The following is a 24,757-nucleotide window of genomic DNA, read 5'->3' on the forward strand; positions in this document are numbered from 1 at the left end:
CCAGGAGCACACCTGGAAGGAAGGAGGGAGGGAGGGAAGGAGGGAGGGAAGGAAGGAGAGAGGGAGAGAGGGAGGGAGGGAGATAGGCAGGGAAGGAGGGAGGGAGAGAGAGAGGGAGGGAAGGAGGGAAGGAGGGAAGGGGAGAGGGGGTTAGGGCGCCGGTGCATATCTGCGAACGAAAGCCGTTGGAAGTCTGCACCAAGAGCTCACCTCCGAATGGAGCCCGAAATCGTCTCTGTAAATGGAGCATCACTGACGGCCACTTACCTGCTAAAAGTAGGAGGCCCGGCCCGGCCCAGAGTGGGGATATGGAGTCGGTCCGGCTGAGATCCGGCTGGGATGGAACCCGTAGCAACCAGTTTTGGAGACGGAGGCGTTGCTAACTGAGCCGGCTGTCAGGAGCACCTGGTGCCGAGCGGCATAGGCCACACGCTGCTGGTCAGATGGCAGGACATTCTGCCACAGGGCTCTGATATTACTGGCCTGCTGCTTTGAGAAGGTTTGACCAGTTTCAGCCCGGAGCCCCACCAAGTCCTCTGCCAGGCTGTCCACTCGCTCCATCCCCGGGACATTATGCTCGTCCACTGCCTGGTAATAGAACAGTAAAAAAATAAATAAAGAAAAAAAAAACAACATGAGCACAAGCAGAAACCTAAGATTTAAGTAGAATAGAAGATGTTCGTGAGACCGACCTCTTGCTCAGGTGCTGCTGGACACAGAGCTGGTGGCCCAGGAGGAGGATCAGCTGAAGCAGTGGAGACAGAGGTTGTGATGGTGGCGGGGAGAGGAGCAGCAGAGGTGGTGCTGGAGGTGGAATGTGATCCACCACAGGGCTGTTACACAAGACAAGATGAGCATTAGAAATATACCTCTGGAATGAAATAATAACAATGCCACTCTATGTTACTCATGGATTAACAAGAGTGCCCCCGCCTGTCTGTCATATTGTGTCTGGCTCCTGGCAGGTGGAGCAGTGGGAGCAGCAAGTGGGGCAATGGGAGCAGCAGAAGGAGCAGTGGGTGGATCAGTGGGAGCAGTGGGTGGAGCAGTGGGAGCAGCAAGTGAAGCAGAGGGAGTAGTGGGTGTAGCAGTGGGAGCAGCAGGTGAAGCAGAGGGAGTAGTGGGTGGAGCAGTGGGAGCAGCAAGTGGGGCAGTGGGAGCAACAGAAGGAGCAGTGGGTGGATCAGTGGGTGCAGCAGGTGAAGCAGAGGGAGTAGTGGGTGGAGCAGTGGGAGCAGAAGTGGGAGCAGCAGGAGAACCAGAGGGAGTAGTGGGTGGAGCAGTGGGAGCGGCAGTTGAAGCAGAGGGAGAAGTGGGTGGAGCAGTGGGAGCAGAAGTGGGAGCAGCAGGTGAAGCAGAGGGAGTAGTGGGTGGAGCAGTGGGAGCAGAAGTGGGAGCAGCAGGTGAAGCAAAAGGAGTAGTTGGTGGAGCAGAGGGAGCAGCTGGTGAAGCAGAGGGAGTAGTTGGTGGAGCAGAGGGAGCAGCTGGTGAAGCAGAGGGAGTAATGGGTGGAGCAGTGGGAGGGGCAGGTGAAGCAGAGGGAGTAGTTGGTGGAGCAGAGGGAGCAGCTGGTGAAGCAGAGGGAGTAATGGGTGGAGCAGTGGGAGCAGCAGGTGAAACAGAGGGAGTAGTGGGTGGAGCAGTGGGAGCAGCAGGTGAAGCAGAGGGAGTAGTGCATTGAGCAGCAGGTGAAGCAGAGGGAGTAGTGTGTGGAGCAGTGGGAGCAGAAGTGGGAGCAACAGATGAAGCAGAGGGAGTAGTGGGTGGAGCAGAGGGAGCAGCTGGTGAAGCAGAGGGAGTAGTGGGTGGAGCAGTGGGAGCAGCAGGTGAAGCAGAGGGAGTAGTGCATAGAGCAGCAGGTGAAGCAGAGGGAGTAGTGTGTGGAGCAGTTTGAGCAGAAGTGGGAGCAACAGATGAAGCAGAGGGAGTAGTAGGTGGAGCAGAGGGAGCAGCTGGTGAAGCAGAGGGAGTAGTGGGTGGAGCAGTGGGAGCAGCAGGTGAAGCAGAGGGAGTAGTGCGTGGAGCAGTGGGAGCAGAAGTGGGAGCAGCAGGTGAAGAAGAGAAATAGTGGGTGGAGCAGAGGTAGAAGCTGGTGAAGCAGAAGCACTAATGGGTGGAGCAGTGGCAGCGGCAGGTGAAGCAGAGTGAGTAGTGGGTGGAGCAGCAGGTGAAGCAGAGGGAGTAGTGGGTGGAGCAGTGGGAGCAGAAGTGGGAGCAGCAGGTGAAGCAGAGGGAGTAGTGAGTGGAGCAGTGGGAGCAGCAGGTGAAGCAGAGGGAGTAGTGGGTGGAGCAGTAAGAGCCGAAGTGGGAGCAGCAGGTGAAACAGAGGGAGTAGTGGGTGAAGCAGTGGGAGCAAAAGTGGGAGCAGCAGGTGGAGCAGTGGGAGCAGAAGTGGGAGCAGCAGGTGAAACAGAGAAAGTAGTGGGTGGAGCAGAGATGGAAGCTGGTGAAGCAGAGGGAGTAATGGGTGGAGCAGAGGGAGCGGCAGGTGAAGCAGAGTGAGTAGTGGGTGGAGCAGTGGGAGCAGCAGGTGAAGCAGAGGGAGTAGTGGGTGGAGCAGTGGGAGCAGAAGTGGGAGCAGCAGGTGAAGAAGAGAATGTAGTGGGTGGAGCAGAGGAAGCAGCTGGTGAAGTAGAGGCAGTAATGGGTGGAGCAGTGGGAGCGGCAGGTGAAGCAGAGTGAGTAGTGGGAGCAGAAGTGGGAGAAGCAGGTGAAGCAGAGTGAGTAGTGGGAGCAGAAGTGGGAGAAGCTGGTGAAGCAGAGGGAGTCGTGGGTGGAGCAGTGGGAGCAGAAGTGGGAGCAGCAGGTGAAGCAGAGGGAGTAGTGGGTGGAGCAGTGGGAACGGCAGGTGAAGCAGAGGGGGTAGTGGGTAGGTAGGTTACAGCAGCCAGCCAGGTGGAAGATTTCATAAATACAATGGAGTTTTAATTGAATTCCAGCAGGACCACTTCTCATTGTGCAACTTTTAGTGATAATATATTTACACGTTATAGATAATTTCAAAGTAAGTGGTGTATTAGTCAATGGTATCAGTGATTTCATGTCTGTTTTAGTTTTTTTGCTGTTTACAATAAAAACCACAGAAAGATTAAAACAGACAACAGATAGATATCATTACAAATGAGTCAGAAGAGAGGAATCCCTGGAAAAACTAGTGATTGAGGTACAATCAGATGACTGGGAACTCATTTATAAAGGAAAACACGTCCTGTCACTATGAGTGTACAATCAAACAATACAGGAGAAAGTGAAATATAAAGATGTTTAATGGATGACAAAGGGCTTACAAAATGCATCCAAGGAGAAGAATACATGACATAGAGAATCCAATAAATGATGAACGAAGGAGATGGAAAATAAATTCAAGAAATGTAAACATAAGTTCACTCATATGATGAGAAAATGTAAGAAGAATTATTTTAAGAAAGTACCAGAAAACAATAAAGACCATGTCAGCAGTACATAGAAGGTTCTACATAGTATCATTCAACAGGCTTCCAGTAAGGATACCGTAATTGAAAACAGACACACTTCACAAACTACAGACCCACAATTCTCCCAAATCCTAGAAAAACTCTTCAACGACATACTAGATACATTCAGAGAAATGAAATCTAATTCATTAAATCTAGGTCAAACCAAAATCATGATATTTGGAAAATATGAAATAAATAAACAGGTAAAGGTTCAAGTAGAGAGTGTAAATAGAGAAAAGGTGATTGAAGACAAATTTCTAGAAAAATGTAAGGATGAGTACGAGCACATTACAACTCTACCAAGCTGATTTCCTTTGATCTGAGCGTCTCCATGGCTCCAGTGCTGATCTCTTATCAGATCAAAGGAGATCAGTGCCTTTTGCCATGGAGATGCTCAGATCCAAGATTTCCTCCGGCTTTGATCTCCGTTGATCTCCATCCGGTGCCTCTCCCATCCACTTTGTGATGAAAGGCTCATTATTGTTCTTTATCACAACCTTGGTGATGACGTCATCATTAGATTCAGGTATGCTGAAGCAGGCAGAGAACTAAAACATGCAGGACACCAGCACTCTCTGACCCAGTTTGGACACCCTGTCGTAGACCATCAAGAGACAGCTTAGTTTTATCCTACTGATGACGTGTTGCTGCAATAGTCATCTTGCTCAGTTTCAAGTTTTTTCCCACAGACACCAGAGCACTCTGTAACAGGATTTGACAGATAGTGACGGGGCGCGGCCAGCAGGGGGCAGCAGCGAGGCTGACTTGCTCTTTGACCGTGTGACTTTGGTGACCAAATCCAGGGGGCGTATTACATTGGTTATTGATGTAGCTTAAAGAGGTGGAACAGATTAAACATTCAGATGAAACAATCAGCAAATAAAAGTCAAATGAAGAAAACGTACAAGGGCTTATTAGTCAATGATATCAGTGATTTCATGTCTGTTTGTTTTTTTACTATTTCCAATAAAAACCACAGAAAGATTAAAACAGACAACAGATGGATATCATTACAAATGAGTCAGAAGAGAGGAATCCCTGGATAAACTACTTTTTGATGTACAATCGGATGACTGGGAACTCTGAGAGCGAGAGAGAGAGAGAGAGAGAGAGAGAGAGAGAGAGAGAGAGAGAGAGAGAGAGAGAGAGAGAGAGAGAGAGAGACTGAGACTGAGAGTTTTACACTCGGACTTGGACTTGGACTCTCTCTCTCTCCCTCCCTCCCTCTCTCCCTCCTTCCAGGTGTGCTCCTGGAGTCATGCCAGGAGCTTGTTTTGTTGGGTGGAGGAGCGGCTTTGTGTGCGCAGGAGAGAGGAGAAGTTTATAAAGTTTCATAAAGGAGGAGCTGCCGGACACAGGTGTGAAAGGTGGAGCACACAGACCGTAGGAGATGCTGTTGGTCTGTGTGTGTTTTGTCTTAGTTTTCATCTACTTTAATAAAAGAATGGCAGTTTGGGAATGTGTCTGCATGCCTCTGTGGGGAACCCCGAGGGTGAGGAGGAGGAGGAGGAGTCACAGGAGTCCTACCATTCTTTAAACTCTCTCTGAGCAGTGGTCCAGGTCTTCTCCTCCCCCCAGGTGAGACTCTCCTAACACCACTTCTGGCTCAGCACTGCTTCACACTGTCAATGTAAAAGCTGTGCTCCATTTATTGGACTGGAATCCTGCTCTTTCAAGCTTCTCCAGCTTCTTGACGATCTTCATCGCTGCTTAATGCACCTTTTTCTACCACACATTGTTTTTGGTTGGACTTCACATGACGGATTCCAATATTATGAAATTAACTAATTGTTATTTCTTTATCTGGTAACCAAAAGTATCCACATTTGAAACAAATGATGCTTGATTTACAGGAAATAAGACAAAGAAATGCTGAGCTTTTCTTTCATTATTGAAAGCTTCTAAGTGGATGAGTGAGAGGTTGGTGTCAGATTTTCAGTAAAATAGTATCTTCCCTTCAGACGCTCAGTGTGTGAGCTGCACCTTGGACCTGAACTTTCATCTTGGGCTGCACATGAAGACACACCTGCAAGCACAAACAGAAACCTTTCAGACAATACTGAAGTTTTTTTCTTTGTCTTTCCAAATTTGACCCTCAAACTGAGAGTGTTAAACTCCTGTCTCCCACTATAACCTCCAGACCAGCATATAGAACAGAGATTACCAGCGATTGAACAAAGCCAAGCCAGCGTTGCACTCAAAGCCATGGCCAAAGTGAATTTGGATTTTGAAGCTGTGACAGGTGAATTTATTGACTCAGTCTGAAAGGACTAGGTTTACAGAATGAGCCAACACTGTGGTCTCCGGCCAAGACTGGACTCACTGAAGCCTTTCACAAACTTCTAACGCAACATGGAATGGTCGGAAACCATCATTTCTGAGGACAGATTGGAATTGAAAATGGCAGCTTTAACAGAAGCACTTCACAATTCCCAGGATGCATGCAGGTCTCCACTCTTTGCAGATGAGGGCGCTGGTGGGACACGACGGGAATCATCCATTGTGCTGCTCTTCTTCAAACTGGATGTCGCTATGACTTCCAAGTCCTGTGTCCTCTTTAGAGCCAAATGTCAGTATGAGACACACACACACACACACACACACACACACACACACACACACACACACACACACACACACACACACACACACACACAGTGTGACTCGGTGTCAGTGTGTGAGCTGTGCTACGGAGGGGGACTGCGTAAATAATTAAATGTGGATGTTATTCATTGTGAATGTCTGAAGATCTGGGAGCAAATTCCTTATTGAAGCGTTTAGGAAGAGTGATTGAGCTCATTAACATGGAGAATTGCCTTTTATGTTTGAAGAAGATGAGCCCTGAAAATGGACCAAGAGTTCTGTTATTAACTGCTGACCAACATGTACTCTACATGCTTTGAGTATTTGGCTTTTTTTCATCCCTTTTATCTGAAAAAAAGGGATTCCTGCTGCTTGAAATCCTTCATTTAAAACCCCCATATTGTGGCAGAGAGGTGATGAAGCCCGTGATGAGAATCAGGTGTGCGGCCTCACCTCTCTGCCCAGAAAGAGAGAGCCCCCAGACACTCGGGGTGACAGGCGGGAGCACAGAGACTGAAAAGTCTTTGTGTGACACTTGGTTGGCAGACATTAAGGTCTGAGTTTGTTTGAGATTTAATTTAATAAAAGAACTATGCTTTATGGACAATCTGTCTCTGTGGGGGAATCCGGCGGTGGCATGCTTCACTGCCACACATATATACAATGAATAATCAATACATTTAATTCCTCTTTATTGTGGGAGCTTTGACAGAATGACTGGTGTAGAGAATGTGGATTTATATGTGAAAGCCTTTTACATGGAAGGAAAACAGATGAATAAGCGGAAGAAAATGGATGGATGGATGGATGGAAAACAGATGAAATGTGAAAGGAGCAGGTAATGCATGCAATAAATGTGATGTAGAGCAGTGATTCTCAACCGGGGGTTCGCACACCCCTAGTGGTCCGTGGTGTCATTGCAAGGGGTCCGTGAAAATCAAGCATCTCTTAAAAGAAGCTCCTATGACAGGGTCCTCAATAGGTGGCCCATAGCCAGAAGGTACATGACCAGGGTCCGTGTATGTTTTGGTCATTGGCTTTACCGTTCAGAGAAGGATATTAAAAATAAAAAGCCTGGTTGTTTCCTTTAATGAAGCTCAATACACTCTCCTTCAGGAGGACCTGCTACGTTTATCACTGGATATTGTCAATGTAGCAGTGTTACCTGCTTCTTCTTCAAATGGAACATTTATTCTGAAGAGTCTCCATTAGAATAAAACATCCTTTAATGTCATTTTTAGTCTGGAGATAAATGACACCCCAAGATATTTTCACTTTTTTATACTTATGTTCTTTGAAAGAGATATAAATCATAAATGTTGACATTTATTTTAATGCATACAATATTTGCTGCATAAAATGTAAAAAATAAATCAAAAGTAAAGTTTCTAGGTACTTTGAATCAAGTTTAAATATTGCATGTTGGCCTGTTAGGTTTAAGAAAATAGAACTTTTTCAAGACTTTGTGATTTGCAGCTTGATCTTGATAACTCAATAGTTCATCTGTTCATCCTGACATTTCCATCAGAACAAGAGTGTTGACTTGAGTTTGTACTGTAGGCAGATATACTGTGTGAGAATTAGGCCCTGAATATCCCAAAAGTAGTTATTTTTTTCTAAATGTGTAAAGCTGTGCACTCACATTATCCCAGGTTCAGTGGAAGCGGCCGACCAAACCATTAAGCAAAAGGTCAAACTTTGAAACCAGCCTGAGCAGCTCTATCTAGACAGTAAGATGATTTTCTAGATTAAACCAGCCTGAGCAGCTCCATCTAGACAGTAAGATGATTTTCTAGATTAAACCAGCCTGAGCAGCTCCATCTAGACAGTAAAATGATTTTCTAGATTAACCAGCCTGAGCAGCTCCATCTAGACAGTAACATGATTTTCTAGATTAACCAGCCTGGGCAGCTCTATCTAGACAGTAACATGATTTTCTAGATTAACCAGCCTGGGCAGCTCTATCTAGACAGTAAGATGGTTTTCTAGATTAACCAGCCTGGGCAGCTCTATCTAGACAGTAAGATGGTTTTCTAGATTAACCAGCCTGGGCAGCTCTATCTAGACAGTAACATGATTTTCTAGATTAACCAGCCTGGGCAGCTCTATCTAGACAGTAAGATGGTTTTCTAGATTAACCAGCCTGGGCAGCTCTATCTAGACAGTAACATGATTTTCTAGATTAATCAGCCTGAGCAGCTCTATCTAGACAGTAACGTGAAGCAGGAACATGAATTAACAAAGAGGCAACAACAAAAGAGGAACATGATTTTTAAAGTTTGAGCAAATGATGACAGAGAACAAGCAACTTCAGAAGCACCTTTCGTGAGGAGTGGAAGTGTGTGTGTGTGTGTGTGTGTGTGTGTGTGTGTGTGTGTGTGTGTGTGTGTGTGTGTGTGTGTGGTTTGTCCACTGGGTGTGGTTAGAACTGTTGTGGGGGGACCCGTAGCGACACTCCAGGGCCCGAGGCGATCGGGCCCGGACACCGCCACCCCGGCAGACGACAGCCCCCCTGGCCCGGGGAGACCCCAGCGAACCACCCCAGAGAGCTACGCCCCCGCCCAAAAAGCACCTGATGGAGAATGCAGAGAGGAATCCCCCCCGGGCAAGAGGGGCCCACAAGAGGATAAAGGGCACAGGGCCCCAGGCCCCGACCCAAGCCGCCAAGCCGAGAGAAGGCCGGAGCAGGGCCCCCGGGCCGAGCGGGCCGAGAGCCCCCCCAACTCTGGCGGCGAGTCCTGCCGCACCCCCGGGAGCTGGCCCACCCACCGCCCCCCCCCAACCCGGCAAGGCAGAGACGGCCCCAGCCGCCGTGCCCCGGACCAGCCCCGCCCCCAGACCAGCCCCCAGACCAGGAAAAGTGAAGGCCCGAACAGGCCCCGGTCGGATTCCAGGTTCAGTGGAAGCGGCCACCAAACCACTAAGCAAAAGGTCAAACTTTGAAAGAAGTAAATTCTTCTCAGCTTTTTAAGGTGGTTGCTGATCCAGAGGAGGTGTTAAAGTCTCTCTAAAGACCAAGTAAAAACAAGACAAGTCTGCTTCATCTCACTGTGATAGTAGTTTGGGACTATAGAAATGAAAACACTAAGGAAAGTACACAGTAGAACGTGTTTCCTGTTGTTGTTTTCCAGCTGTTGGCTGCTGAGGATGAGGAGGGGTCCTCACCTCAGTTAAAGCCGTTTACACATTCAGAGGACAAGAGTCTTTCATTAGATGTGGAGTCGTCTTTGAAATCTTCACATTCTCCATCAACATGGAACGTACCATATTGACATTCATCTTTCTATTTGGGCTGATCTAGACCCTGGATCTCAGTTTATTAGACACTTGAAGAACATATTAGAGTTTTCCCAGAAGACCCTCATGAATTTGGATGGACACAAGCTCAGCAGGACAATTCAGCAGCTGAAAAGGAACTGAACTTAACATTCTCTGAACGGAGCCACATGTTAACTTGCTTTGGACTGAGACCAACTTTTCCTGCATCGTATTGAACTCAATGGGATCAGAACTGAAGCAGTTTGGTCTGCAGTGAAGTGATCCTGGTCTGAATTGAAGCTGCTCAGTCATTCTGTGGGGGTCCACAGAACAATGCTTTGTATTTCATGTTGTCGCTGCTCAATCAAAATCACATATTTTCACAATGTCTACTTTCATTTTACATTTATTTTTTGACAATGAATTCTTGAGGTGATTGAATACTTTCTGTAAGTGTTTGCTTGGCTTAGGAGGTTCAACCTTAGTTTTTGAAAGTAGTTATTTGAAGCTCCATCCACAGTTGCTATGGATACAGGAGCAGACGCAGAACTCTTTCAGAACCATGACATCATCACAAGAACAGCTGATAGAAGACAGGATGATAAGAATGATAAGAAGATGATAAGAAGTGGAGGAGTTTGTTTTGTCAGATAGAGAAGTGACTCAGGTTTCTGAGTGAGTTCTGTCAGAGCCTCTTCAGCTTGTGTGTCTCATCAGGTCTTTCTGGGCCGTTCACATCTGGTTAACATGTGTTTCAGGTTGTTGGGATTTATGGTTGGTTATTAGCATTAAATTACTGAAAGTAATAGATTACTGAAAGTAATAAATCACTGGAAGTAATTTATGAAAAATTTAAATTAATAATGGAAGTAAACGGTCATTTACTCCTTAACATCTTCTAAAGTAATTGAGTAATTACTTAAAAGTTAATAAATTATCAAAAAATTATTTATGAATAAAAAACATTTTATGAATACATTCGTTATTCATTTATTAATAATGAAAAGGGGGGCACCACCAGATAAACTGGAAATAGCTAGTACAAAAATATCAGTCTCGTTTGTAAAAAGGTTTATTTAAGTTAGTTAATATTTCTGTGTAAAAATATAACAATCTTAAATTAAAGAGAAGGTGTGAATTAAACAATAAATACACAATAATCACCAAGAATCATTCAATTCAGCAAACAGGCGTTTATTAACACAATGTATTAATTCATAAATAATTCTGAAATCATGTCATAAATCAACACTTTCAAGTAGCAAATGACATCTAACACGGAGATCTAATCTATTAAACAGCAAACACTATGTACAAAGAGTGTGTGTGTGTGTGTGTGTGTGTGTGTGTGTGTGTGTGTGTGTGTGTGTCTGTGTCTGTGTCTGTGTCTGTGTCTGTGTCTGTGTCTGTGTCCGTGTCCGTGTCTGTGTCTGGCCTGGAGTGATGAGTGGAATGGGTGTAATGACCTCGAATGTCCACTAGAGGGATGCAGATGTTGGCGGGTCAGTGTGGTGACTGTGACAACCACTAGGGGCGTGCGGGGGCGCACAGAGGGAGAGCGCAATGGCCTGATATGTCCACCAGGTGGACGTCAAGAGGAATTGCGATGACCCACGCGACCACTAGAGGCGTTTGACTCGCTCTTTCTGGGGGCCGCAGTGGTTGCTTAGCGACCAGATAAACAAGACGCCCGTCGAGCGAGTATGCGCGAGGGTGGTCTCGGAAGGACGCGGTCTCACCTACTTCCATAAAGACTGGTGGACTTTGTCGGCCCAGTTCTGGGCGCTGGAGTTCTAACGGGACATGCAGTTAGAACTCTGGTGATGGATGTGGATGTGGTTTAGCAGCACCAGATAGCAGTTTGGCTGCTAAATGTGACTGTGTGTGTGTGTGTGTGTGTGTGAGCTTATCTGATCAGATAACAGGAGCGGCGGCAGATTAGTGAAGGAGGGGGAGAGAGAGAAGGGAGTTAAAAAGTTCTGGGCCGGTCCACGTGAGTTAACACGTGGCTCCTTGTGTCTCCGTACGAAGTCCTGCGTCTGGATGGACGTGAATCCGTCTTGGAGACGGTGTGTCTTCGCAGGTCGGACTTTTATACCGGCGCATCATGGTCCGGCTCCCTGCTGTGCTCACCATGGCCTTGGCCAATCAGAGCGGGGTTGGCTTCAGAGTTTCCGTGGCGTTTTCTACGGCTGTGGATGGAGTTGGTGGATCCCCCTGGTGGTGAGGTGCAGGGATGCAGCTTCCAGGGAGGGGTTGCTGTGGACCCCCTAGTGGGGGTCACGTGACCAACGGTGAATTTTTCCAGTGGCGACCGCATGTTCCTTTGTCCTGAGGGGGTGAGCCATGGAGGCCAGGCCCAACACAATGAACCAACACATGAAGAGGAGGAGGAGGAGGAGGAGCAGGAGGAAGAGGATGAAGAGAGGGAGAAGGAGCAGGAAGAGGAGTAGGAAGAGGAGGAGGAGGAGGAGGAGGAGGAGGAGCAGGCCGAGGATGATGAGGAGGAGGAAGAGGAGGAGGAGCAGGCCGAGGATGAGGAGGAGGAGGAAGAGGAATAGAAGCAGGAGGAGGAAGAGGAATAAGAGGAGGAGGAGGAAGAAGAAGAGGAAGAGGAAGAGGAGGAATTTGAATTAGAATTTATTGTAAGGAAAGCTCCTTGAGATGCAACATCTCATTTACAAGGGGGACCAAAGGAACATAGAGCATAAAGACACAGAACATAAAACAGTTGACATGCAGTTTCACTAACAGCACAATACATAATAAGTGTAACTCTGGACAACAATAAGGGAGACATAAAACATTGGACAATCTTGCTCACACAACCCACTCAGGAGCAGGAAGTTCAGTCCACACAGTGATGGTTCTGCGTCACATCCTGAGGAACCCTGGTTCGATGCTGGACTCTCAAAGCTCTTCACACTGCACCACTGACACTCAGCTGATCTTCTGGTGGTTCCTCTGTCGCTCACTGCTGGATGAAGCTCTGCTCTCCTCAGTGGATCTTCAGGACACACAGCGTCCTCTCTGCTCTAAAATGCGCATAATCAGGAAATCCCGAGAGCTCCCCCTCCAGCTGCAGAGAGATGAGAGAGATGAGAGGTGATGAGGAGAGTCTCTGTGGAGCAGCCAGGACTTCAGTCCTGTCCACAGCAGCAGCTCAGAGCTCATGAAGGACCACCACTGTCAGACCAACACAACAAGCCTGAGGCTCCTCTGATTGGCTGACTGTGTCCTCTGCTGTCCAATCCTGAAGCTGCTCAGCGTTCTCCTCTCACAGCCTCACTGAGCAGTCAAACTCTGGATCTTTGTTCTCACACTAACTGTGTTTAGTAGAAACCTGCTGGAAGCAGCATGGACTCACTCCAACATCTACTGACCTGAGACTCTGCAGGCTGCAGTCTGGACTCTGCTGAAGATCAACCAGCTGCTGCACATCTGGACCCTGAAGGCTGTTGTAATGCAGGTCGAGCTCCTTCAGGTGGGAGGGGTTGGACTTCAGAGCTGAGGCCACAGAAGAACAGCTGATCTTTGACAACCAGCAGCCCCTCAACCTGAATAAAGAGAGAAAGCAGCAGAATGAATGAGGAGAACCAATCAGATGTGTTGATGGAGAAATGAGCAGCTCCACATTACTGTGTCCTGATCAATGAGCTGTTCTGTTGTTGTGGATCTTCATCACACTCATCCTCCACATGTCAGCACAACATTGCCACTCCTCCTCATGTCCACACACATCAGTAACAAGCTGCTGAGCTCAGTCCATCTCTCACTGCAGGATCAGAGTCTCACATCACAGCTGCTCACAAACATTTCTCCTTCTACAACAGTAACAGACAGTCAACTGACCTCAGAGTCTCCAGACTACAGAGTGGACTCTCCAGAAAACCACACAGCTGCTCAACTCCTGAATCCTGCAGCTCGTTCCTACTCAGGTCCAGATGTTTCAGATGTTTCAGGAGGGAGGGGTTGGACTTCAGAGCTGAGGCCACAGAAGAACAGCTGATCTCTGACAACCTGCAGCCCCTCAACCTGAATAAAGAGAGAAAGAAGTGAGATTAGAGGACAAAGTTTGATGTTGAAGTCATTGAGACTGAAGAAGGTTCAGACTGGAAGAGTTTAGAAATGTAAAGTCCAAACAGCTGAAGCCACCAGGAGGAGAAGAGTCTCATCAACATGCTGATCACTAACATGCTGCAGAGCTCAGTCCATCTCTGTCCTCCAACATCTGGATCACAACACACACACACACGCACGCACGCACACACACACAGTTATTGTGTTTTTATTCTTTCCTAAATATTTTAAACTCTAAAAGTTTTTCTTTAATGTTGAACAAGTGTGAATATTTCATTCCAAACTCTTCTATACTGAACTCCAAACCTTTCAACATCTGTTTCCTGAATATTTTATAACTTTGGGGTATATCTCAGTGTAGCTGTTGGTAAAATAAAGGGTTAAACATAGAACTATACAACATAGAACTAGTGTTGTCACGATACCAACATTCTGGTATCGATATCGATACCACCATGTAGTTCGATACGTTTCCAAATAAACAGAGAACACAAAAAATGTCATTAGATACAGCCTGTCTTAAGTACGACCAATGTCTTTAAATGGTTTGTCACTATGCAGTAATCTTTGACAAACTGCAGCCCCTCAACCTGAATAAAGAGAGAAAGTTTCCAGATGTGTGTCAGTAGTTTGGAGATAAACTCAATCACCCTCTTTACTGGTTTCATCTCCATTTAGTCTCAATCTGAAGATTTGGTTTTACTTTTGATAATAATTTCTATGATTTCTTCCTTACTAATGAAATGTCTCTGGGTCTTTCTCTTTACACTCTTTAATAGATTCCATGTGTCTTTAATAGGATTCTGCTTTTCTTACATTTCACCACTTTTATTCATATTTATTTAAATCATTTCTTAGTTGTAGTTAACTTATTTTTGTATTTCACATATTTATGTGCCACTTCTTTAGTTTTGTGTTTTATAGATTCTCTGTATCCTGTATTTTTCCTTTTGACAGAATCTTTTAATCCTTCTTTGATCAATAGAAGATCTTTGTTATTGTTTTCTTTGTTTAACATTTCTTCCTAATTCTGCATTTCTTACAGCTTTATTCACATTGTTGTCTAGATATTCTGATTCCCAGTCACTTGTAATAAATAGCTCTTTTCCACCAGCTCCTACTCAGCCTTACTCCACTTGACCCTACTGGCCTTGCCTCTACTCCACTCAGCCTCACTTGTTTTCCATTACAATAGAACGACCACGGCGTGGGCGGAGTCATCGGAGCTTTCTCCGTCATGCACAAGTAATCACCCCGATGTGATGCTTCACTGTCCGGTGTTTCGGTTTCACTGGTGCTCCTGTTAACTGGTGACTTCTGCCACAAGCTGTTAGTAGCTACTGATGTTAAAATAAGAAAAACAAACCATACAATACTTTAAATTCTAATGGAAATGTGGTTAAACAGCGTTCACCAGAACAGCTGCGGACTTTGGTCTTTTTGTTTTTTATTGTGTTCAGGTTTAAAAAATGGCGGGTGAATGAGCAGCCTGCCGTCTTCTCGTCTTCGCTCGCTTGGAACCTCAGTGTACTACGGTGTACCAGCACCTGGTGGAGCAGCACCTTAACCTATTTAAGGTGCTGCTCTGGTGAGGACAGGTAACTTGTTTAGAACGTATTCAGGAGCAACACTGATCAGGTCCAATCAGCAGTTTTTCCTTTGGACATGTCAAAGTATTTATTTGATATCCACAGTCCAATTGTTGATTCCTGTCCTCAATGACTCGCCCAGTACTGAGTTCCTCTACCACAATAAATGTTTCCTCCTACTGCCACTCTCCCTGGCCCGGTTCACAAACTGTGTCTGCACACCTGGCATCCATTAGGTGGAGGCTTTAGAACCTCCACCTTGCCCTAGCTCTGTACTCTGGACTGTCTGTATTACAATCTGTTGTCCTGATTGTTTTGTAAACAGTTGATGTTGTTGGGAACACTGGTTGTACATCAGGCAATTTGTCTGTTGATGATGATGAGTAACAGTGATATGACCACTTTATTCAGTAATGAGTAATCTAACGAGTTACTATTTCCAAACCAGTAATCAGATTAAAGTTACTTCTCCAAGTCACCATGCATTACTATTACTATTGTAGCATTACTATTGTAGCGATAATATTTCAGCATTACTATTGTAGTGTTACTATTGGAGTGTTATTGCTGTAGATTTACTATTGTAGCATTACTATTGTAGCATAACTATTGTAGCATTACCATTGGTATATAACTATTGTAGCATTAGTATTGTGGCATTACTATTGTAGCATTACTATTGTAGCATTACCATTGGTATATAACTATTGTAGCATTACTATTGTAGCATTACTATTGTAGCATTACTATTGTAGCATAACTATTGTAGCATTACCATTGGTATATTACTATTGTAGCATTACTATTGCAGCATTACTATTGCAGCATTACCATTGGTATATTACTATTGTAGCATTACTATTGCAGCATTACTATTGCAGTCTTACTATTGTAGCATTACTATTGTAGCATAACTATTGTAGCATTAGTATTGTAGCATAACTATTGTAGCGTTACTACTGTTGCGTTACTACTGTAGCGTTACTATTTTAGCGGTACTATTGTAGCGGTACTACTGTAGCATTACTACTGTATCATTACTATTGTAGCATAACTATTGTAGCATTACCATTGGTATATAACTATTGTAGCATTACCATTGGTATATTACTATTGTAGCATTAGTATTGTAGCATTACTACTTCAGCATAACTATTGTAGTGTTACTATTGTAGCATTACCATTGTAGCATAACTATTGTAGCATTACTATTGTGGCATTACTATTGTGGCATTACTATTGTAGCATTACTATTGTAGCATTACTATTGTAGCATTACTATTGTAGCATAACTATTGTAGCATTACCATTGGTATATTACTATTGTAGCATTACTATTGTAGCATTAGTATTGTAGCATTACTATTGTGGCATTACTATTGTAGCATTACTATTGTAGCATTACTATTGTAGCATTACTATTGTGGCATTAGTATTGTAGCATTACTATTGTGGCATTACTATTGTAGCATTACTATTGTAGCATTACTATTGTGGCGTCCAGCAGGATGAGTTTCTTCTCTACAAAGACTCTTCATTATTAAACAGAAGCGGCTGCTCGTTCTCTCCTCCAAACTAAAGGACTCTTCAACACCCCTCTGGATGGAGCCTCCAGAGAACTGCTCTACATTGACATCGTTCAGGCTCCTGCATTCTCCCTTTTTCAACCCAGAAGAACAAGAAGAAAGTTCAGCAGTGACTCAGCCAGATGCTGAAAAAAAAGCTTTTTCTGCAGGACAGGTCATACTCCGATAAGAAGCTGCTGAACTCTCAGGCCACGCCCCCTCACAACAGACCACGCCCCCGCAGCAGGCCACGCCCCCTCGCAGCAGCCTCACGTCTGTGATTAGGCTTTTAAACTTTTCAACTGCACAGTTTATTTCCTGCCTCCAGGGCTTTCAGAAATACATTCCTCTGAACTGTTTCAGCAATAAAAGAGAGTTGTTGGTCCGGTATTAACTGCAGGAGCTGACAGCTGTTCGTGATGCGTTCAGGTGCATCATGTAAGCCTGCACTCCGACATTTTAACGAGCTGCGGCGCTCGTACAGTAGCAATCTTACAACCTAAATATGATTAAAATATGACTGATAGTCATGAGCGTACTGGAACACGCATAAGCAGCACACAGCAGAGCAGAAGTTTCAGCAGAGCAGCTCCCACATGGTTCGGCCAGGGAGGTTGGAAAAGCCAAAACTAATTTCTTCGACCAGAAGAAGCTGGAAGGAAGAAATTAGGTCATTTTGTTCAGCAGGACCTGAACTGCTGAACTTTCTTCTTGTTCTTATGGAGGATGAAGAGGACTTTACAGACACACACAGAGCATGCAGTCTGACCTGACCCGCCCCCTTCTCCACTCTCAGCCAATCACAGACCAACTCGCTCTAATGGTGCGTTCAGGTGACACAAAAGAATTGGAACCAAGAAATGTCAACACTAAACTATATCATTGCTACAAGAACTGCAGAGATGTTGAACTCTTTTTGTATTTTTTTCTTTTTCAATCAATCAATCAATGAAAGACTTTATTTGTCCCCTAGGGGGGAAATTAAAAGGTTGAATAGTGCAAATATATAGAGAGAGAGACAGAGAGAGACAGAGAGAGACAGAGAGAGACAGAGACAGAGAGAGACAGAGACAGAGAGACAGAGAGACAGAGAGACAGAGAGACAGAGAGACAGATAGACAGATAGACAGATAGACAGATAGATAGAAAAATATTTAAATAGATAAGATAAATAGATAAATAGTGCAACAACAGACTACAACTACATCACCACGTAAATAACTAGCTGCAATAGTAACAATCTGATAATAAAAGCGTTAGTCAGATATAAATAGAACAAAGAATGAAGGTCAAAGGTTAAATATGTATCAGCAGGTGCAGGAGGCAGTGGTCAGCAGAGCTTTTGGCAAAACTGGTTGTAATTTCTATGTTCAGAGGATGGGGTGTTGTCGGCAGCTGTTGGAAATAACTAAAACGTTACTTGTAATCTAACTTAGTTACTTTTAAAAACAAGTAATTAGTAAAGTAACTAGTAATCAGTAATTAGAATACTTTTTCAAGGTAACTGTGTCAACACTGATTAGTGATGATCAAAGAGTCATGGATCATGAACAAAAAATGGAATCTGATGTGCATCAGATAACCTCGGGGCACCACCTGTTTAACAGGAAATGATGCCAATTTATATCAGTCTCATCAAGATAGACCAAACAAAACTATTCATTGGAATTTGAAGTCATAGTTACATTAATATCAATTAACACAATTAATCATAAAGGATGAAGAATTTCAGAGTTCCTGACATAGAAGAGGTTGACATTTCATCCACCCTTGTACACATTAATAAGACAGCAAGTAGTGACAGTAGGATTCCTAAGATTATATTCATTTAAAATGAAAAGAAGAAAACTACACAGATTCTGTGTGAGGGTCAGAAAGTAAAGACAGTGGTTCATGAAGCTTCATCTGGCCATCACTAGAATAAACTATTCTATTCTATTTTGTCCCGTCGCTGTGCTTCACTCCACTTATTTGACTGGTTGCTCCATAAGAAGTACTGGTCACTGTGAGGCTCTTGCCTCTGCTCTCTCATCCTCCTCTCTCTCCTTGGTGGATCCTCAGCCTCCTAAGTGATGATATTTTCATCCAGCCACAGGAGCACACCTGAAGTGAGTGTCCTGCTGCTGCTGTGCTTGTCTCATGTGTGGTGTTCTTGCTCGTAGTCGTGTCGGTGTCAGAGTCTGAGGCAGAACTCTGTGACATGGAGCATCACAAACACAGTGAGTGGAGGAAGTAAAGCTGCTGCTCTCCACCTGAACTTACACTGGAAACTTTACTTTGTAGTTTTACTTCCTGATTAATAGAGGAGAAAATATCAAGAGGCTGCAGTGTTCTACTGAGATGTTTTACTGATGTTCTAGAGATGTGAGGAGGAGAACAGAGAGTGGTGGATATTAATGATCAATAATGTCAGAACCTGAGAGCTTCCAGTTTACAGTGAGGACTCTCCAGTCCAGCCGACAGCCGCTTCACTCCTGAATCCTGCAGGTTGTTGTCACTCAGGTCCAGATGTGTCAGACTGGAGGACTGAGAGCTGAGGACTGAGGACAGAGCTCCACAGCTTCTCTCTGACAGACCACAGCTGCTCAACCTGAAGAAGAAGCAACAATGAAAACCAGTTCAATGTTTGTCATGGACTCAGTTCTACATATTTGTTCATGACCCACGTACACAGCTTTGTTGGAGGCTTTGACCACTGGCAGCAGCTTCAGAAGAGCCTCCTCTGAAGCAAAGTATTTCTTCAGGTCAAACTCCTTCAGATCTTCTTCTGATGACAGTAAGATGAAGACCAGAGCTGACCACTGAGCAGGAGACAGTCTACCAGTGGAGAGACGTCCTGATCTCAGGGACTGTTGGATCTCCTCCACCAGAGAACCATCGTTCAGTTCATTCAGACAGTGGAACAGATTGATGCTTCTCTCTGCAGACAGATTCTCACTCAGCTTCTTCTTGATGAACTGGACTGTTTTCTGATTGGTCTGTGAGCTACTTCCTGTCTGTGTCAGCAGACCTCGGAGGAGACTCTGATTGGTCTGCAGTGAAAGACCCAGGAGGAAGCGGAGGAACAAGTCCAGGTGTCCATTTGGACTCTTCAAGGCCTCGTCCACTGCTCTCTGATGGAGAGGGTGGAGATTGTTCTTCATCAGGACTGTTTGTTGTTGTTCATCCAGGAGGTTGATTCCAGAGCTGATGAAGGTCTGATGGACATGAAGAGCAGCCAGAAACTCCTGAAGGCTCAGATGGATGAAGCAGAAGACCTTGTCCTGGTACAGGCCTTGCTCCTCTTTAAAGACCTGTGTGAACATTCCAGAGTACAGTGAGGCTGCTCTGGGATCCAGGCCACACTCTGTCAGGTCGGAGTCATAGAAGATCAGATTTCCTTTCTGCAGCTCATCAAAAGCCAGTTTTCCCAGAGACTCCACCATCTCCCTGCTCTCTGGACTCCAGTGTGGATCTGTGGCAGCTCCTCCATCATACTTGACCTTCTTGACTTTGGCCTGGACCACCAGGTGGTGGATGTACATCTGAGTCATGGTCTTGGGCAGCTCTCCTCCCTCTCTGCTCTTCAACACCTCCTCCAGAACTGTAGCAGTGATCCAGCAGAAGACTGGGATGTGGCACATGATGTGGAGGCTTCGTGAGGTCTTGATGTGGGAGATGATCCTGCTGGCCTGCTGCTCCTCTCTGAACCTCCTCCTGAAGTACTCCTCCTTCTGTGGGTCAGTGAACCCTCGGACCTCCATCACCATGCCGACACAGTCAGGAGGGATGTGATTGGCTGCTGCAGGTCGTGTGGTGTTCCAGAGGCGAGCAGAGGGAAGCAGGTTCCCCCTGATGAGGTTTGTCAGCAGCACATCCACTGAGGTGGACTCTGTAACATCAGTCAGGATCTCAGGGTGCTGGAAGTCCAGAGGGAGTCGACACTCATCCAGACCGTCAAAGATGAAGACCACCTGGAGGTCTTCAAAGCTGCAGAGTCCTGCTTCTTTGGTTGGAGTGAAGAAGTGATGAACAAGTCCCACCAAGCTGAACTTCTTCTCCTTCAGCACATTCAGCTCTCTGAAGGTGAATGGAAATGTGAAGTGGACGTCCTGGTTGCTTTGGTCTTCAGCCCAGTCCAGAGTGAACTTCTGTGTCAGGACTGTTTTCCCAATGCCAGCCACTCCCTTTGTCAGCACTGTTCTGATTGGTGGAGAGCTTCCAGGTGAGGCTTTAAAGAGGTCTCCTGGTCTGATGCTGCTTTCTGCTCTGGCTGCTCTCCTGGATGCTGTTTCAATCTGTCTGACCTCATGTTCCTCATTGACCTCTGCAGTCCCTCCCTCTGTGATGTGGAGCTCTGTGTAGATCTGCTTCAGGAGGGTGGACTCTCCTGCTTTAGAGAGCCCCTCAAACACAACCTGGAACCTCTTCTTCAGGGCACATTTCACCTTCTGTTGGCAGACTCCAGCAGAAGCTCCTGAAAAGAAGAAACCAGGAATGAGTTGAGTGTGTTTGACATTGAATGTGAAGATGACAGTGTGTTAGTGGAGATGTTTCTCCTCCATCAGCTCCATCCAGCTCCTCAGTGGAGACCAAACAGCCTCTGATCTGATGCAGATGTTTGCATCACATGAGCAGCAGAGTTCAGGAACTCTCTTTGTGTCTCCTCTTCTCTGCTGCTTGTTTTGGACTTTCTGCCTGTTTCACACTTTCTGTGTCGGACCTGGAAATGACCTGTGTTCTCTGGATGGACTCTGTTTCTGACTGCTTTCTGCTCCAGCTGAGAACATTTCAGCTTCATCTCCATCCTGTGAAATGAGATCAAATCCTCTTACTGCTCCACAGACGCTCAGCCAGCTCCTCCTGCTTCATCCTCCTCAGGAAGTCCAGGGTGATCCTCAGAAATGACTCTCTGCTGCTCCTCTGCTCTTCATCCTCATCCTCCCTCTCACTCTCTGAGCATGCTGGGTAATCTGGACTCAGGAGCTTCTTCATCTGCTTCAGCTCCTTCTTCATGAACGTCACCATGTTGTCCTCCAGCAGCTGGAACAGAGAAACATCTGGAGTTGACTTTGAGCTGAAACTGAAGCCAGATTGAGATGTGAGTGTAAATCCAGTGCAGAGAGCAGGATGGACAACATGTGAAGCCAAATCACACTTCATGTGGGATCTCCAGCAGAAGCAGCTTCAAGCATCAGTGAAGACTGGAAGCTGGATGAAGGTTGGACTGTTTCACTTTGGACCTGAATGGATCTAATAAGCTGAGTGTCTGTTTCATGTTTCAGCTGGAAGTCACAGCAGCTTCTTCTGTCTCATGATGTGACAGTAAAGTGTTGAATGGAGACGTGTTCTCACCATAAATGTGGAGTCCAGATGTCTTTGATGCTGAGGGGCGGAGCCACCAGGGAGAAGCTGGGAGCTCTGCTGGCTCACGCTGCAGAAACATGTTGACTTTGTTAAAGCTGCTGTGTGGTGTGATGAGGAATCCTGAGACAAACACTGATTCTCACCCCTCATCACCACTTCCTGCTCCACATTTAAAGGTTAAGGGTTCCTCCCTAGACCGGTCACTCTTCATGGACACACAGCTGGATGGAAACCCAGAGTCAGAGCTAAAAACAAACACAACATCAGGAACAGACTGACTGGAACAATGGAAGATACATGGAAGAACTGAGACTTTGATTCTCTAAGTCAGACTTTGTGAAAATACTGTGAGAATATTTAATAGTTATAAACTGTAGTTCCACATTTTAAGTTACTCTACCAGAAAAACAATCTTCAAAATGTACTTCCCATAAAACATCTCCCTTCTGCAGAGAGAATAAACCAAAACACCAAAACAAGACCATCAACACTCATTTGGACTCATTTCCAACCTGCAGTTTCCCAAATCGATCCACCAAAGTTGATGTTTACAAACCAAACATCAAACTGTGTTGATGTTTCCTAACTGACATCATCTTGGGAAATCTGCCACAAGGGTTTCTGGGATATCAAAGATGGCGTCGCAGAAGCTGAAGCAAAATGATCAAGATTGGACCGATTCAGCCCAAAATAAAAGACTGGACTTTCTCAGAGAAAGAGGATTAGAACCTCCAGAATATTCTTAAATGTTGTGAAACTGATCATTAATCAGCAAGAGGTCAACACACTGGTATGTTCCTTTAAATTTAAATGCTGGAATTATGTGTTTGTGTGAGTGTCATGACCAATTCCATTCAGAAAGGTATTAATGTATCAGAGATCAACATCAACAACTGAAACTGGATCCTACATGTTTCATGTTTCCCAAATGGATTCTGGTAGAATAACTTTAAAGTTAAAAATCCTTCAGTTCAAATCTTTTCCATCCCACCATCCCCCTCTCCTCTGGTGTTCCCCAGGGCTCTGTACTTGGTCCCACCTTCTTCATTGTCCATCTCCTCCACTTGTCCATATTTCTCATAAATACCTCATGAAGTTTCTTTGCTATGCAGACGACACTCAGCTCTACGTCTCCACCAAACCAACTCCACCCTCCCACCCACCTCCATCAGTGACTGTCTACAGGACATCAAGTCCTGGTTCTTCTTCTAATTGATCAAACTCAGCAGTGATAAAGAAGTTCTCCTCATATGATTCAGGTCCATTAAAGGTCCTAGTTTGTCCTCCATCATGGACAGCTCCTCTGGTTCCCCTCCAGTCAGGGTGAGGAGTCTGGGTGTCTTCCTCGACAGCACTCTGTTATTTCAAACCCACATCAATAGAATGACTGAATCAGCATATTTCCACCCTGGTAACATCAAGCACTGTTGCTCCTCCCTCTCACCCAGCAGCATCTCCACACTGCTCCACACCCTGGTCACCTCCATCTGTTTCCTTCTCTCTGGTCTCCCTCTCAAATCCTCCAGAAACTCCACCTGCTGTCAAATTCTTCAGTAAATTTACCCTATCATAGGCTTTTTCTGCATCTAAGGAGGTGATAATGGCTTTTTGTTTATTGTGGTGGCAGTGGTCTATAAGATTAATTAATCTACGTGTATTGTTAGTGGAGTGTCGTCCTTTAATAAACCCAGTTTGATCTGGGTGTATGATGTGGGGTGTGATTTTTTCCAGTCTGCTTGCTAATGTTTTACTAATTATTTTAAGATCTACATTGATTAGTGATATCGGCCGATAGCTAGATGGTAGTGTGGGATCTTTATCCGGTTTTAGAAGAAGACTGATATTTGCACAGTTCATATGTTGGGGGAGAGTTGAAGATTCTTTAATTTCCTCAATTATTCTGAAAAAAATAGGTAAGAGTAAAGACCATAATTCTTTGTAAAATTCAGTGGGGTATCCATCAGGTCCTGGAGCTTTACCATCAGGCATGTGCTGGAGAGCTTCCTGCAGTTCTTCTACTGAGATGGAAGCTTCTAGACCTTGGATCTGTTCTTCTTTTAATTTTGGGAGGTTGACTGTGCTCAGAAAGCTCTCTATTTCAGATTGTGAAGGATCAATTTGTGAAGAGTAAAGTTTTTTGTAGAATTCTCTGAAAGTATTGTTTATTTCTTGTGGGTTAAAAGTGATTTTACCATTTTGAGTTTGGACTGAGGGGATTGTACATTTTTCTTTATTTCGTTTTAACTGATTGGCTAAAAGTTTGCTGGATTTATTACCATGTTCAAAGTTCTCCCAGCGTAGTCTCTGCAGTTGAAATTGTGTTTTATGTTCAATTATTTTGTTCAACTCTATTTTAAATTTTCTTAGTTCCATTAATAGGCTGTCGTCTTTGCAGGCAGCATGAGCTGTTTCCATGGTTTTGATTTTATCTTCCAGTTCTTTCTCCTTTTTTTTTTCTCTTTTGGTCTTGTATGAGGAGTAAGAAATGATTTTACCTCTCATGACAACTTTAGCCGTCTCCCAGAGGACACAGGGAGAGACACCAGGCAGGTCATTTGTTTCTAAAAAGATTGTCCATTGTTTTTTAAAGAATGTGAGGAAGTCTGGATCCTTAAGCAGTGACGTGTTAAATCTCCACTGTCTAATAGGAGGGGTGATTGTTCTATTAGTAACTGTCATAGTGACAGGTGCATGGTCACTGATAGTAATGGGGTGAATCTGTGTGTCCAGGATGTCTTTAATCACTGATTTACTCACCAGAAAGTAATCTAAGCGCGAATAGGATTGGTGCACTGCTGAGTAGAAGGTGTACTCTTTAAGGGTGGGATGAGAGGTGCGCCAGGCGTCGCAAAGACCATAG

The 24,757-nt window shown here is 45.0% G+C and overlaps 3 protein-coding genes across 6 annotated transcripts in view; 1 reads left to right on the forward strand and 2 right to left on the reverse strand.

The window, feature by feature from the left end:
* LOC308128180 (NACHT, LRR and PYD domains-containing protein 3-like) overlaps nucleotides 1–24,757 on the forward strand; it is a 182,330-nt gene that overhangs the window by 87,386 nt on the left and 70,187 nt on the right. The gene's annotated exons all lie outside the window — the stretch shown is intronic.
* LOC308128184 (protein NLRC3-like) lies at nucleotides 11,942–22,066 on the reverse strand. Its single transcript, XM_080493891.1, has 7 exons — nucleotides 21,886–22,066; nucleotides 21,366–21,573; nucleotides 19,222–21,007; nucleotides 18,968–19,141; nucleotides 13,170–13,352; nucleotides 12,691–12,874; nucleotides 11,942–12,350 (listed from the first exon to the last, which is right to left on the reverse strand). The coding sequence occupies exons 1-7, from the start codon at nucleotides 22,045–22,047 to the stop codon at nucleotides 12,327–12,329; spliced, it is 2,721 nt and encodes a 906-aa protein (XP_080350017.1). The 5' UTR covers nucleotides 22,048–22,066; the 3' UTR covers nucleotides 11,942–12,326.
* LOC308128182 (NLR family CARD domain-containing protein 3-like) overlaps nucleotides 11,942–24,757 on the reverse strand; it is a 180,592-nt gene continuing 167,776 nt past the window's right edge. Inside the window, exon 8 of one of the 2 annotated variants that reach the window (XM_080493887.1) lies at nucleotides 11,942–12,396. In XM_080493887.1, coding sequence (XP_080350013.1) covers nucleotides 12,327–12,396 — 70 coding nt within the window. In that variant the 3' untranslated portion in view covers nucleotides 11,942–12,326. The remainder of the gene's footprint in view (nucleotides 12,397–24,757) is intronic. The other variant, XM_080493889.1, reaches the window with a different exon arrangement.

Source organism: Lipophrys pholis (assembly GCF_963383615.2).
Source record: "Lipophrys pholis genome assembly, contig: SCAFFOLD_36, whole genome shotgun sequence".
NCBI classification, from domain to species: domain Eukaryota; kingdom Metazoa; phylum Chordata; class Actinopteri; order Blenniiformes; family Blenniidae; genus Lipophrys; species Lipophrys pholis.

Coding starts and splice junctions, on each gene's coding strand:
- LOC308128184 (XM_080493891.1), bottom strand. CDS start 22,047: ATGAGGGGTGAGAATCAGTGTTTGTCTCAGGATTCCTCATCACACCAC. Junction 13,353..18,967: donor TGTAAACTGGAAGCTCTCAG/GTTCTGACATTA, acceptor CTCTTTATTCAG/GTTGAGGGGCTGCAGGTTGT. Junction 12,875..13,169: donor TGTAGTCTGGAGACTCTGAG/GTCAGTTGACTG, acceptor CTCTTTATTCAG/GTTGAGGGGCTGCTGGTTGT.